The sequence below is a fragment of the Microcaecilia unicolor genome, chromosome 6 (assembly GCF_901765095.1).
Source record: "Microcaecilia unicolor chromosome 6, aMicUni1.1, whole genome shotgun sequence".
Classification (NCBI taxonomy): Eukaryota; Metazoa; Chordata; class Amphibia; order Gymnophiona; family Siphonopidae; genus Microcaecilia; species Microcaecilia unicolor.
Window position 1 is genome coordinate 297372299 of NC_044036.1, and position 13937 is coordinate 297386235.

The window sequence follows — 13937 nt, forward strand, 5'->3', positions numbered from 1 at the left end:
CTCCCATCTCTAAATCATTTATAAATATATTAAAAAGCAGCGGTCCTAGCAGACCCCTGAGGAACCCCACTAACTACCCTTCTCCATTGTGAATACTGCCCATTTAACCCCACTCTCTGTTTCCTATCCTTCAACCAGTTTTTAATCCACAATAGGACATTTCCTCCTATCCCATGACCCTCCAATTTCCTCTGTAGCCTTTTATGAGGTACCTTGTCAAACGCCTTTTGAAAATCCAGATACACAATATCAACCGGCTCCCCTTTGTCCACATGTTTGTTTACTCCTTCAAAGAATTGAAGTAAATTGGTCAGGCAAGATTTCCCCACACAAAAGCCGTGCTGACTCGGTCTCAGTAATCCATGTCCTCGGATGTGCTCTGTAATTTTGTTTTTAATAATAGCCTCTACCATTTTCCCCGGCACCGACGTCAGACTCACTGGTCTATAATTTCCCAGATCTCCCCTGGAGCCTTTTTTAAAAATGGGCGTTACATTGGCCACCCTCCAATCTTCCGGTACCACTCTCGATTTTAAGGATAAGTTGCATATCACTAGCAGTAGCTCCACAAGCTCATTTTTCAGTTCTATCAGTACTCTAGGATGAATACCATCCGGTCCAGGAGATTTGCTACTCTTCAGTTTGCCGAACTGCCCCATTTCGTCCTCCAAGTTTACCGTGAAGTCAGTAAGTTTCTCCAACTCGTCCGCTTGAAATACCATTTCCGACACCGGTATCCCACCCAAATCTTCCTTGGTGAAGACCGAAGCAAAGAATTCATTCAGTCTCTCCGCTACATCTTTGTCTTCCTTGATCGCCCCTTTTACCCCTCGGTCATCCAGCAGCCCAATCTATCTGTCCAAGATAGATTTTGGTTCCCTCAGTGGCGTTCCTAGGGGGGAGGTGGTGGGTGCGGTCCGCCCCGGGTACATGCCGCTGGGGGGGGGGGGGTGCCGCGCGCCTGTCCGCTACGTTCGTTCTGTGCTCCCTCTGCCCCGGAATAGGTTACTTCCTGTTCCGGGGCAGAGGGAGCATGGAAACGAACGAAGCGGACAGGCGCGCGGCACCCCCCCCCTCCCCCGTGCACACGGGGGGGGGGGGGTTCCATAGCCGGGGGGGTTCTTTCGCCGGGGGGAGGGTCGCGCTGCACCTGGGGGGGGGGGCATCGGCGATCCGCCCCGGGTGTCAGCCCCCCTAGGAACGCCACTGGGTTCCCTCTCCTGTGGAAGTTATTGATAAGGATTGGCAGGGCAGGATTAAGGCATAGGCAAACTGTGAACATGCCTGAGGCCCAAATGTTTAGAAGGGGCCCACTCATATGTATTAATTCAATGACATCCAAGGCATACGTTTTCCCTGCTAAATCAGCTACTGGCAGAGTTAGGAGAAGGGAATGAAGAAGGAGAAAGTAGAGCCATAGCTGGGTGTCTGTTTCCCCAACTGTTGTGCATTGTCCTTCAGTCAGCAAGTGGGGTACATGAGTGCATATTACCTTCTGCTTATTTCTCTGCTGGTTTTCCTCTGCAGTTGGAACTGTGCAGGGCCCTGTTTGTGGGTGTTTAGAATGTATATATGTTGTGATGGGGGCACAACAATTTGTTCCTGGAGTTGTGGGGCCATCAGTGGGGAAGCAGGAGGGAGAGTATGGCAAAAGGGAAGCTTTGGGGGAGGAGGGAGAATACTGTAGCTGATGGAAAAATACTGCCAGCATTTCACTGACGGTATTTTCTGGAATAACACGGTATGCGGTGTTCACCACAGCCTGCTTTAATCGATTTACATAGCACTGAGCTGTTCTGTATGCATTTGCATGCTTTTAATCTCATTTGATATGTATCCCACAGTACCTTATGCTAATGTGTTATTTAATGTAACACACATTATTGCCCTTTAACACACACCAAGGGACAAATAACATGCATTAGGGCCATAACACACCTTGATAACTGTCCCCTTTATTGACTTTTAAAGTGAATTGCAATTTGTATTTGTTTGCTGAACTTTGAATTATTTTCACTTAATAACAAGTTTCTGCATTTACATTGTTTTTGAGCAGTATATCCTTGATGGTTCCCACTGGTTCTTTGGTTGCTGTTGTCGGCCATGTTGGTTGTGGGAAGTCTTCATTGATGTCAGCTCTGCTGGGTGAAATGGAGAAACTGGAAGGGGAAATCTCTATCCAGGTTAGTATGCATTCATGACGATTAACAGGAATTTTCCAAGATAGGTGCAGTAATCTTAAGAAAAAAAGAACCAGGAATTGGCCTTCTAAATGTACATGTTTCTTGCCTCTGTTTTCCAATGCACTGTATTTATGGGTTGCATTTCCTTCAAGGTACAAAATACAAAATCTGAGGGAAGCAAAATAGAGACAATATAACACATGCAGATTTTAAAATGAAATTTACACACTTTGGGGTCAATTTTCAGAAGGGTTTATGATCCTAACTTTGAGAGTTAAACACCTAAATGTCCTAAATTTAGAAGCATAACTTTTAAACTCTTACAGTTAGGTGAATTTAGACTCCTATGTTTGACTGAAAATAGAGGACTAACTCCTAACTTAGGGGGTCTTTTACTAAGCCGCAGTAGCGTTTTTAGCTCGTAGTACAACTCAGCTGGCGTCATTATATGCCTATGGGCATCTCGGCATTTACCGTCAGATGATTTCTACCGTGAGCTAAAAATGGTACTTCAGCTTAGTAAAAGACCCCTTCAGGAGCTCAGCTTTTCTTGAACACAAGGCCTATTGTTTGTTTCCTTCTATGTCCTATCCCACACCAGACAATTTTCAAGGGCAATTAGATGACTAATTAAGAGGTTGATATTCCAAATTATATGTGGTTAAATAATCTTATTAACTGAATACATTTAACCAGTTAAATATTTCCCTGCTCTCTGGCTAAAGTTTGGAAACACAAAACTGCTGTGTGTAAAGATGTAGCCAGATAGAAAAGGGGCTGGATCGTGGCCTGCCAGCAATGGGCTTATCAAATTTTACCAGGTAGTAGATGGCTAAAATTGTGCAGACAATTCCTTCAACATCTAATCACACTATAAAGCCGATATCAAAGTAGGACAGGAGCTGGACATGCACAATCTGCCACTCAGGCTGTGGGAAAAGTAAGTATTATGCAGCCAGTTGAGCAGGAACAGCTATTTTACAAAAAGCTAGGTCAAAAATAGAGCAGAATTACTTGGGACTTTGAACATTTAAGTGCTGGTATTTACATGTTTAAGCAGTGATTTTGCAACTTTATGCATAAGTAACAGATTATACAAAACTTGTTTACTCTTTCCAAGAATACTAGGATTAGGGGGCAATCAATGAAGCTACTAAGTAGTACATTTAAAACAAACCAAAGAAAATATTTCTTCACTGAACATATAATTAAACTCTGGAATTTGTTGCCAGAGAATGTGTGTCACCCACCTGGACATTAGACAAACTTTCTCCATTTTTGAGCACTAGATCATGTGTCACCCCTTCCCTTGTGGGTTTTGTTACCATTTGTCTGAGCAGACCAGTTTGACAGGCATCCGTGATCTCTCTAGTTTTTTATAATTCTGCCGATGCGACATTCCAATCTGCGTCTGGCGGGTTGAAATATCCCAGCAACAGTAACCCCCCCCCCCCCCCCCCCAACATACACACTTTCATTCCCTACTTTTGGATATCTACAACTAGATCTTTGCCCATCTTCTGCATTTGTGTTGGGATTCTAAAGATGACACTTGTATAGATAGAGGTTCCATCTTGTCTTTCAAAGACAAACCATGTTGTTTCCTCCTTTCCCCAAGCCTCCTTTATTTCAGCTGCTTTAATATTCTTTTTCACATTCAGCCTCACTCCTCCAGCCATTTGGCCACCTGTGTCATTCCTGTAAAGATTATAGCTGAGCATGTTTGTGTCACATTCATGGTAATCATTGTACCATGTCTCTGTTTTAGCAACAATAACCAAGTCTGCTTGCAGATCCTGAATTTTTTTTGCTTAGACTATGAATGCAGGGGCGGCCCAAGGCAATTTACTGACCGAGGCAAGGATGAGATGCTGCCCCACCCAGTTTCTCCTCTCTTCCCTCCTCAACCCTCTTCCCCACGTTAAACTCTTTTCCAGAAGGCGGCAACGATTACTATTGGCTGCCCTGCCACCTCCGTCCTCTTTGCTCTACTGCATCCCGCCTCTGAGGAAACAGGAAGTTATGTCAAGAGGAAGGCTGCAGTAGGGAGAAGAGGCTGGTGCCAGCGGCAGGGTAGCCTATGGGAATCGCTGCCACTATCACCTTTTAGAAAATTAAAAAATAAGATAAACATGGGGAAGAAGGTTGAGGAGGGAAGGGGAGAGTGCCACCAGAGGTTCCCGCCTCAGTTGGCCTAATGATAAGGTCACCACTGTATGAATGCTAGCTAGTGCTTATAGCTTCCAGCTATATTTTATTGTCCCTCCGCCAGCTAGCACCTAGTAATTAGCCCCACATAGTCAATGCTGGAGGCCGGAGATGGCCCAGCATTTAATATCTTGGGCTAATTCTGCCCACTGCGGCAGAATTACATCAAGCAAAGATGTAATGTTACTGGTGATGATTTTAGGGCTTTAGACCTTTAAAGGAATCATAATTTTGAGGTGTCTGTCCTTGTCTTTTGGGTTAGAGCACATATGATGATATTAAGCAGCATCATGATGGAATTCACTTCCTCTTTTTCTTCAACAGATAGAGGATTATTGGTTATTTAGAACCAGGGGCAGCCCAAGGCAGGGATGAGATACCACCCGGTCTGGTAAACATTGGGAAGAGGGTTGAGGAGGGAAAGGGAGAGTGCCGCTCCCTGGAGAGTGCCGCCTGAGGCCCTCGCCTCAGTTGGCCTAATGGTAGAGCCACCAGTGTTTAGAAGGCTATTTAAGATATTTCTATATAAAAAAATATTTTCAGGGTTTAGGACCATGATATACTGCTTACTATCCTTAATTGAAGAAATATTTTTGCATTGTAATCTTTGAAGTATGCTGCAGTTTTAGTTATTGTTACCTGTAATGAACTTGTTGGTATTGCGGGATATAAGATCCCAGTGTAATACAATGTAATGTGGGGCTTAGCTATGTGTAATGGATCTTTTCCTACGTGAAGTGTATATGAAGAATGAAATAAAACCCAAGTGATCCAAACCTCACACAGGAAGAACACTTAGAATTCTAAGATTCTGTTGTATTTTCTGAAATGAAAAGACAGATTGAAATATTTATTTTTATTTTCTACTCTTCCTTGTTTTAATCTATAAATGCTTGATAGAGAGAAAGAGAGCTGTAAAAAGTGTATATGGATTTATTTTGTAGGGCTCTGTTGCTTATGTGTCTCAGCAACCGTGGATCCAGAACTCCACCTTGAAAGAGAACATTTTATTTGGCCATGAATACAGGGAACCAAAATACCATAATGTCCTGGAGGCCTGTGCTTTACTAACGGATCTTGAAGTGCTTCCAGGGGGGGATGAAACTGAGATAGGAGAAAAAGTACGTAAGTTATGGATGACCAACAATAATATCCATGTCTGACCTTTGATAAGTACCAGAGTTCATGTGACTTTGAGAGGAATAATCGAACGGCGCCAGCGAAATAGATTGCCGGCGATCTATTTTGGCGGCGGCGCAACAGCTAGCCATAACCGTATTATCGAAAAAGATGGCCGGCCATCTTTTCTTTCGATAATACGGTTTGGCCTGGCCAAATGTCAGTGTTCACCGGGTTTGAGATGACTGGTTTTGTTTTCAGCAATAATGGAAAAAAATGCCAGCGATCTCAAACCCGGCGAAATCAAAGGCATTTGGTCTTCGGAGGAGCCAGCATTTGTAGTGCACTGGTCCCCATGACATGCCAGAACACCAACCGGGCACCCTAGGGGGCACTTCTAAAATTTTTTTTTAAATGCACAAATAGCTCCCAGGTGCATAGCTCCCTTACCTTGGGTGCTGAGCCCCCCCCCCCCAAACCCACTCTCCACAACTCTACACCACTACCATAGCCCTTATGGGTGAAGGGGGGCACCTACATGTGGGTACAGTGGGTTTTTTTTGGGGGGGGGTTGGAGGGCTCAACACTTAGCACCACAAGTGTAACAGGTAGGGAGGGTGGGGGGGGGGGGTGGACCTGGGTATGCCTGCTTGAAGTGCACTGCACCCATTAAAAACTGCTCCAAGGACTTGCATACTGCTGTCAGGGAGCTGGGTATGACATTTGAGGCTGGCAAAAAAGTTTTTTATTTTTATTTTTTTTAGTGTGGGAGGGGGTTGGTGACCACTGGGGAAGTATGGGGAGGTCATCCCCCATTCCCCCCGGTGGTCATCTGGTGAGTTGGGGCACCTTTTTGAGGCTTGGTCGTGAAAATAAAAGGACCAAGTAAACCTGGTGAAATACTGATTAACGCCGCTTTTTTTTCCCATTATCCGCGAAAGCCGGCCATCTGGTAGCCACGCCCATGTCCCGCCTTCGCTTTGCCGCTGACACGCCCCCTTGAACTTTCGCCAGCTCGGCGACGGGAAGGCGATGTCAAGAAAGCAGCTTTCGATTATACCGATTTCGCCGTTTTTGAGAGATCGCCAGCCATCTCCCGATTTATGTCGGAAGATGGCCGGCGATCACTTTTGAAAATAAGCCTGTTTGAAACCTTGGAATTGACCTTGCTGTTTATGTTTCAAACTCTTTCCAATATTTTGGTCCAGATTCAGTAAATGGTACCCAAAGTTAGGCACCATTAATGTTCACGCTAAGTGCCAATTCTGTAATGGTCACTTAGGGGAAGATTCTATATATGGCGTCTAAAAAATTGGCATGGAAATCAATGCCAATTAAGCTTATTCTATAAGCGGTGTAGATTTAGGCGTGGTATATAGAATATGCATAGCTGATATCTCAGCGCATAAAACTATGCACCTGCATTTACACCAATGAAAATATTGCATAAATCCCAGTGCATAGATTTAGGTGCACTGGGCCATATTCCATAACTACATGCGTTAATTTCAGAATGCCTATGAAACGCCCATTTACCTGCACATAACATGCCCCTTTTTGCCTGCGTGCGTTAGAATTTAGGCACACTGCATTACAGAATGTGCTTAGCAAGCAGTGTGTGTAAATTCTAATTATTGCCAATTAGTGCTTATTGATAAGAGCTGTTATCAACGCTGATTAGCTTGTTAAGCCAATTAAGTTTATTTTATTTATTTATTTATTTATTTATTGCATTTGTATCCCACATTATCCCACCTTTTTGCAGGCTCAATGTAGCTTACAGTTCATCATGGATATTAGAAATAGAAGAGAATATACATTTGGTTTTACAGAGGGTTTTAGGTTACATGGTGGTGAAATACATGGTAGTATTAAAGCAGAAGACATTATAAGACATTACTGGATGTATTAAAGATTATACAGTTACACGTGTTGATCTTTGTGATATATCTTGTCGAAGAGATAAATTTTCAATAGTTCATGGAAATTGGTCAGTTCATAGACCGTTTTCAGGTTACGTGGCAACAAGTTCCAGAACTGCGTGCTCATATAGGAAAAGGTGGATGCGTACATTAATTTGTATTTCAGACCTTTACACTTGGGAGGATGAAGATTGAGGAATGTGCGAGAAGATTTTTTGCGTTCCTGGGTGGTAGGTCTATTAGGTCTGACATGTAGGTTGGGGCGTCTCCATGGATGATTTTATGGACTAGGGTACAAAGTTTGAATGTGATGCGTTCTTTGAGTGGGAGCCAGTGTAGTTTTTCTCGGAGGGGTTTCGCACTTTTGTATTTTGATTTGCCGAATATTAGTCTGGCTGCCGTGTTCTGGGCTGTCTGGAGTTTTTTAAGTATTTGCTCATTGCAGCCGGCATAGAGTGAGTTACAGTAGTCCAGAAGACTGAAGCGCATTGTTATAGAATACGTTTGGATTTTGGCACAGATCTCTAGGTGCACTATATAGAATCCAGGTATTATTTGGATCTCTCATATACTCTGTGGAGATAGCATTTATGTTTATCAAAGGGTTTTTTGCCTATGGCGAAAAATATACCCAACATTTACATACACAAAAACTCCACCCTTGTTATTAACCTATAACTATTGGGTTGGAGGTTCGGCTTGAATCAGAGGCTTTTTCCCTTACCCTTTCAAACAATACGAATGCACCTCACAGAGTTATAGTTGTTGTGTTCTTTTGAGAGTTTTCCACTGCTAAGCAACCTTTACAAAAGAGTGCTTAGCATGAATTCACATGCCCAAACTTGGACTTATGCCTGCTGAAACCAGGTGTAAATGCTTGTGCCCAGCTGATGGCATTTGGGTGTGTAAATCCAAGTATTCTATAACATCTCTCTTAGTTTCTGGGAATGCCCTTAACCTGTCCATGCCCCCTTTGAGTTGCTCACTATGATATAGAATAGGGCACAGGACAGATGCAGATGTAACTCCTAATTACTGCCAATTAACTCCAATAATTGTTAGTGCATGCATCTGGGATCTGGGCCCAAATTTGTGTTCTCAACTATGGGTAAATAGAATCTGGTGGTTTCTGTATAGAGATGGATATAGGTACCCTGGACAGAGCAGCAGAGAAGATTTAATGTGGACAAGTTTAAGGTAAGGTATTTGAAGAGTGATTCTGTGACTGGGTGCCAGCATTTACGCACCTCCTCCGTTATTGGATTGAAAGAGTCTTGAATTGTATTACTCCAAGGTCGTCTCCTGCTCTGAGCTTATCAGCCTCTCACCCCACTATTACATACAACTTCTTTGGATTTCTACACTCCAATTGCATCACTCTGCACTTCTTTGCATTACATTTTAGCTGCCAAACATTAGATAATTCTTCTAATTTTTGTAGATCATTTCTCATGTTGTGTACTCCCTCCAGGGTGTCCACTCTGTTGCAAATCATCATGTCATCTGCACGAAAAGAAACGTTTCTTTCTGAGCCTTTAGCAGTGTTGCTTACAAATATACGGAATAGAATCTGCCCCACTACCAATACCTGAGACTCTTCACTACTCACCTTTTTTTCCTCTGAGTGAGGCATCATGACTTTTTCTTCATGGGAAGACATTTTTAATTTTTGTGATGAATATGTGGAAGAGGATCTACAGCAGGGCCTCCCTGGCTCGCCTTTTGTTGAAGAAGACAATGAATTGGATGGCAGATTAGAGCATTTAGACTGAGGGTTTGGGTGTAACTTCTGAGTTATGCATTTTTTAAATATTATTACATTTCATATACCACCAAAGGCCTACTCATAGGAGTCTAAGTGGTTTACAGTGTTAAAACTAGAGGCAGGAGAGAGTAGAAGAGAGTGTGGGGTAGCATTGGAAAGATCAATGAAATTGAGAAAAAGCTGAGGAGAAAAAATGAGTTTTTAAGTCCTGTTTGAAAGCTGAAAGTGATGGTTGGTTCCAGAGACTTTGAGGCAATTAATTCTATAGTTTAAGCCCAATATACTTGAAAGCAGAGTTGCGGGAGATGTTGAGGTGGATAAGGGAGGGGGGGGAGGGTAAGGAGATTATTGTCAACGGAGCTGAGACAACGGAGAGGGGTATAGGAAATAAGCGGGTTGTTGACGTAAACAGGGGCAGGGCGGGCACAAGAGTTATATACCAGGAGTAAGATTTTGTATTTGTCAAACAGAGCTCTATTTTGTTTTTTCTTGGTGTATTATGTGCACTTTTTTTTTGTGAGTTTATTTTGTGGTGCACCTGCCTGTCTTTTTTTCTACATAAAGATCTGTTGCCATTTTTATAGCTCCCACTGTCTTTCCACTTCCTTTTCTCTTCCCATCCTGCCAGCTCTTTTATTTTACTAAAGTTAGCATGTTTGAATTTTGTGGGTCTGCATGCCACCTTAGCTGTTATGTTAAACCACACTGAGTGGTAATCACTACTGCCCAGTGAGCACCCACACTTTCTCCATATGTGAGTACTGGATCCAGCATCGCCCCATCCCTCATAAGTTCTAGTACCATTTGTGTGAACAGAGCATCTTAAAAGGCATCCACAACCTTTCTGATTTTGGAAATGAGAAGTTCCTATCCACTTCTGGCACATTGAAATCCCCTAGCAATGGCACCTCCTCTTTCATTCCAAATCTTTGGATCTCTACAACCAGATCTTTGTCCAGTTTCTCGTTGGAGATCTGTAGGTGATTTTATTTATTTATTTATTGTTTGTATTTGTATCCCACATTTTCCCACCTCTTTGCGGGCTCAGTGTGGCTTACAATAAGATATGAATAATGAGAATACAGTTGTTACAAATTGGTTATGGGTTACATTGTACAAGTTATGCGAGATAATCGAATTATCATTAGGAATATCACAATGGGACATCAACAGGGAGAGTTTGGGAGGAGACAATGGGAAGCTTAAGGGCAGTGTTAAGACACATAGGCACATGGTGTACATATTCCTGTAAGTATATGTATGAGTAATGTGGAATTAGGGGATGAGAGATCATAAGTGGATGTGTGATGCATTTATGTAAGTGAGTGTGGGCTCTATGTGTTTTGTTTTTTTCCGTAAATTGTCTCAAATAGATGGGTCTTCAGTAATCTGCGGAAGGATGCTTGTTCGTGGATCGCTCTTAAGTTGCATGGCAGTGAGTTCCAATGTTGCGTGCTCGTGTGAGAAAAGGTTGACGCGTGTAGCGTCTTGTATTTCACGCCCTTGAAAGTAGGGAAATGGAGGTTGAGGTATGTTCGGGAAGATCTCCTAGCATTTCTGGGTGGTAGGTCAATCAACTTGGACATGTAGGCTGGGGATGTTTGTGTGGATAGAAGTTTTATCTTCTCTAGATAAGCACATTGGTAACTTTTCCTGTTTCAACTGTGTCCTGACTTACCAACCAGGCACTCAGAATAACAAAGCTAGTGCTCCCTCCCAGAGAGAACAGAATGAGGTGCTAGAGCCAAAGTCTGCTACCACCATTTGCTCTCTAGAGAACTTGCTATGGGCACTCTAATGATGGACACCTTGGAACATATAAAGGGGGCTCTGCTTAGTGATGAGCTTCTGCAGGATCTAGAGCAAGGAATGACAAGATCCGGAGAGGAGATGGGCTGAAGCTGGCATCTAGGATTCCTGTGCAAGAGGAATAAGTTTATATCCCCAAGAGCAAGGCTTACCTGGAGGAGTCCCTAGCTATTATTAGATCTGTTCTTACTACATGGCAAGATTATCTCAGAGTACCTAAAGATTTAATTGTGAACTGGCTAGAACTGCTCGTTTTTAAAAATACATTTTCAAAATGATGCTTTTTGTCAGCAAATCAAGGGTACAGCTATAAGAGCCACTATGGCCTCTAATATTGAAAATTTCTATGTAGAACAATTTGAGAACCAACTTTTAACTAATCATCCAATTTTGAATATTGTATTCTTGTAGAAGAGGTATATACATTAATGATATTTTGATTCTGTGGAAAGGGGACCATCAACTGCTAAGTAACTTTGATGGTTAGCTCAATCCACACTTAAAATTCTCTATGAAACATGACAAAGAAGAAATACCATTTCTAGACATCCTCATCAAAAAAGAAACATATCACTTCACAACAACGATATACAGAAAACCGACTGACAAGAACCATTTTTTTGCATTTTCAGAGCTTTCATAATAGGAGTTTGAAAAAGAATCTACCATACTCACAATTCCTCCGGTTTAAAAAAGCTTTGTAGCAATTACGACGACTTTGAAAATCAAGCAATACCTATGTCGGAAAGATTTCTCTCAAGAGGCTACCCTGAGGAACACGTTAATAGAGGACTTAACATGGCAAGAATGGCAGATAGAGATACATTGCTACAGGGCCAAATAAAAAGAAAAAATCCTGACATAGTATGCAGCCTTAGGTTTTCAAACCTGTCATCTGATATACAAAGAATCTTGAGAAAGCATTGGCACATCTTAGAGAACCTAGACTGCTTCAAGAATAAACATCTAACTATAGCGCACACGAGAAACAGAAACATCAAAGAAATTGTGGCTCCCTCTGCCTTGCCTATCACAAAATCAACAGCTATACCTCCAACTGGACACAAACCTTGTGGGTCATGTTCGGTATGTGCATCCTCCATGAGCATTAGCACCTTTATACACCCTACCACAATGAAGCACTATCCATTGAATCACTCATCAGATTGCAATACAGAGGGTGTAATCTATTTAATTTTGTGTCCTTGCAATCTGATTTATATAGGAAAAACAATTCGAAAAGTGAAAACCAGAATGATAGAACACAGAAGCAACATTAGACGTATGGACACTTCTGCACCAATGGTAAACCACTGTCTGGAACAATCCCACAGTTTCGCCGACCTCCGTTTCTGTGTATTTAAGGTCATATCAAAACCATGGAGAGGTGGAAACCTAGACTCAATGCTACTTAAACAAGAGCAAAAAACCATCTTTCAGCTGAATACATTACATCCAGTAGGACTTAATGCAGAATTAGACCTCACAGTCTTTTCATGATTTTTACCTCCTCATTCTATATATTTTTCAATTTTTAATTTTTAACTTCTAACATATATATTTTTTTCATATATATTTTTTTCATTTTCTCAACTCTTTCTTCCTTTTTGTTGTTATGTTTCAATAAGGAATGTTAGATTGATAGATTTACATTGACAAGAATCCTTTTCAAAAAAATTTTTTAAAAAAAATACTGTTCATTCCTTATCCCACTATCATCCTATGAAGCATCGTATTCAACCACCCATGCAACAAATTGCGCTTTTTTGATCATTGCCTTATTTTATTATTTATTATTTTTCTGTGTAAATTGATCTTATGTCGAGCAACCTAAATTCAGTACATCATTTACATGTATAAAATTAAGCCCTTGGCTAACATTGTTTTATAACTGTTCATGTTAATATAAAATCATATGTTGTATTCTTCATCTTGACTGATAACCATTACAACTATACATGTCATGTCTGAAAACACCTGAAATGGTGTTCTGTCTCCTTTAAATTCATCCCTGCATCAGAAAATATGACGTCATCACGCCAACGTCTTGACGACGCTCACGCAACCCTTTACAAACGTCTTTTTTCGGCGTCTTTCTTTTTGCCGCCTTTTTGTCACTTTATATAGAAGAGATCAGACACAAAACAACCATTTATCCTTTCGGATCAAACAGGAGAAGGCTCCTTCATCGGAGCCCCTTTTTTTTTCGCGTTATAGCGAAATTAATGCAAGTTTACACAGGCTGTCTATAAGGTAAGAAGTTTTTCAAACAGCCCTATCGGCAACTTTCTCTCTGGGCGTTTCTCTCTCATTCTATATATATATGTTAAAAACAAGGCACGATATCTGTACTAAGTCAACTAAACCCCGTTTTTTTCCCCTTTAATTATTAAGGAATGCCTTCTCAATCATTAAGAAAGGCACTGTTACCTCCACACTTTATATATTTAAATATCATTCCTTTTCTAGGGGGGCTATGAGTACTTATCGGGTATACATTTTTTCAACTCCTGTTTATTCATTTTGTAGGCACTTACAACTTAAACATTGCACGATTGCCATATCTACAATTTGGTAAGCCCTTTTCAATGATGTTTTTTCTCCATATATATACATATTGCTAATTATAGCAATAACGTTTGTAGCCATCATACATATTGAGATTAGACAAGCCACTCTATTCTATCAGTACCACTATAATTATGCAAAACATATAAATATAATTAGTTCTTACAGCTTTGGATATATATCTGTATGTATATGTATTTATGTGTGGACACATATGTCCATTACTACTTTAAAAACATTTTATTTTATTTTAAAAAATTGTTCACAATATATTTTCATATTATTTATATCTCTTATTACATGTCTGCTTATATTTTGAAAATTGGTTGGCATTATGTTGGCTTATATTTGTTATTATATATA

General features: G+C 41.2%; 1 protein-coding gene across 3 annotated transcripts in view; it reads left to right on the forward strand.

Moving 5' to 3' along the window:
• Positions 1 to 13937, forward strand: part of ABCC3 (ATP binding cassette subfamily C member 3) — a 178840-nt gene that overhangs the window by 96941 nt on the left and 67962 nt on the right. For all 3 annotated transcript variants that reach the window (XM_030207972.1, XM_030207973.1, XM_030207975.1), the window contains 2 exons: positions 2057 to 2183; positions 5336 to 5512. In XM_030207972.1, the coding sequence (XP_030063832.1) occupies positions 2057 to 2183; positions 5336 to 5512 (304 nt within the window). The remainder of the gene's footprint in view (positions 1 to 2056; positions 2184 to 5335; positions 5513 to 13937) is intronic.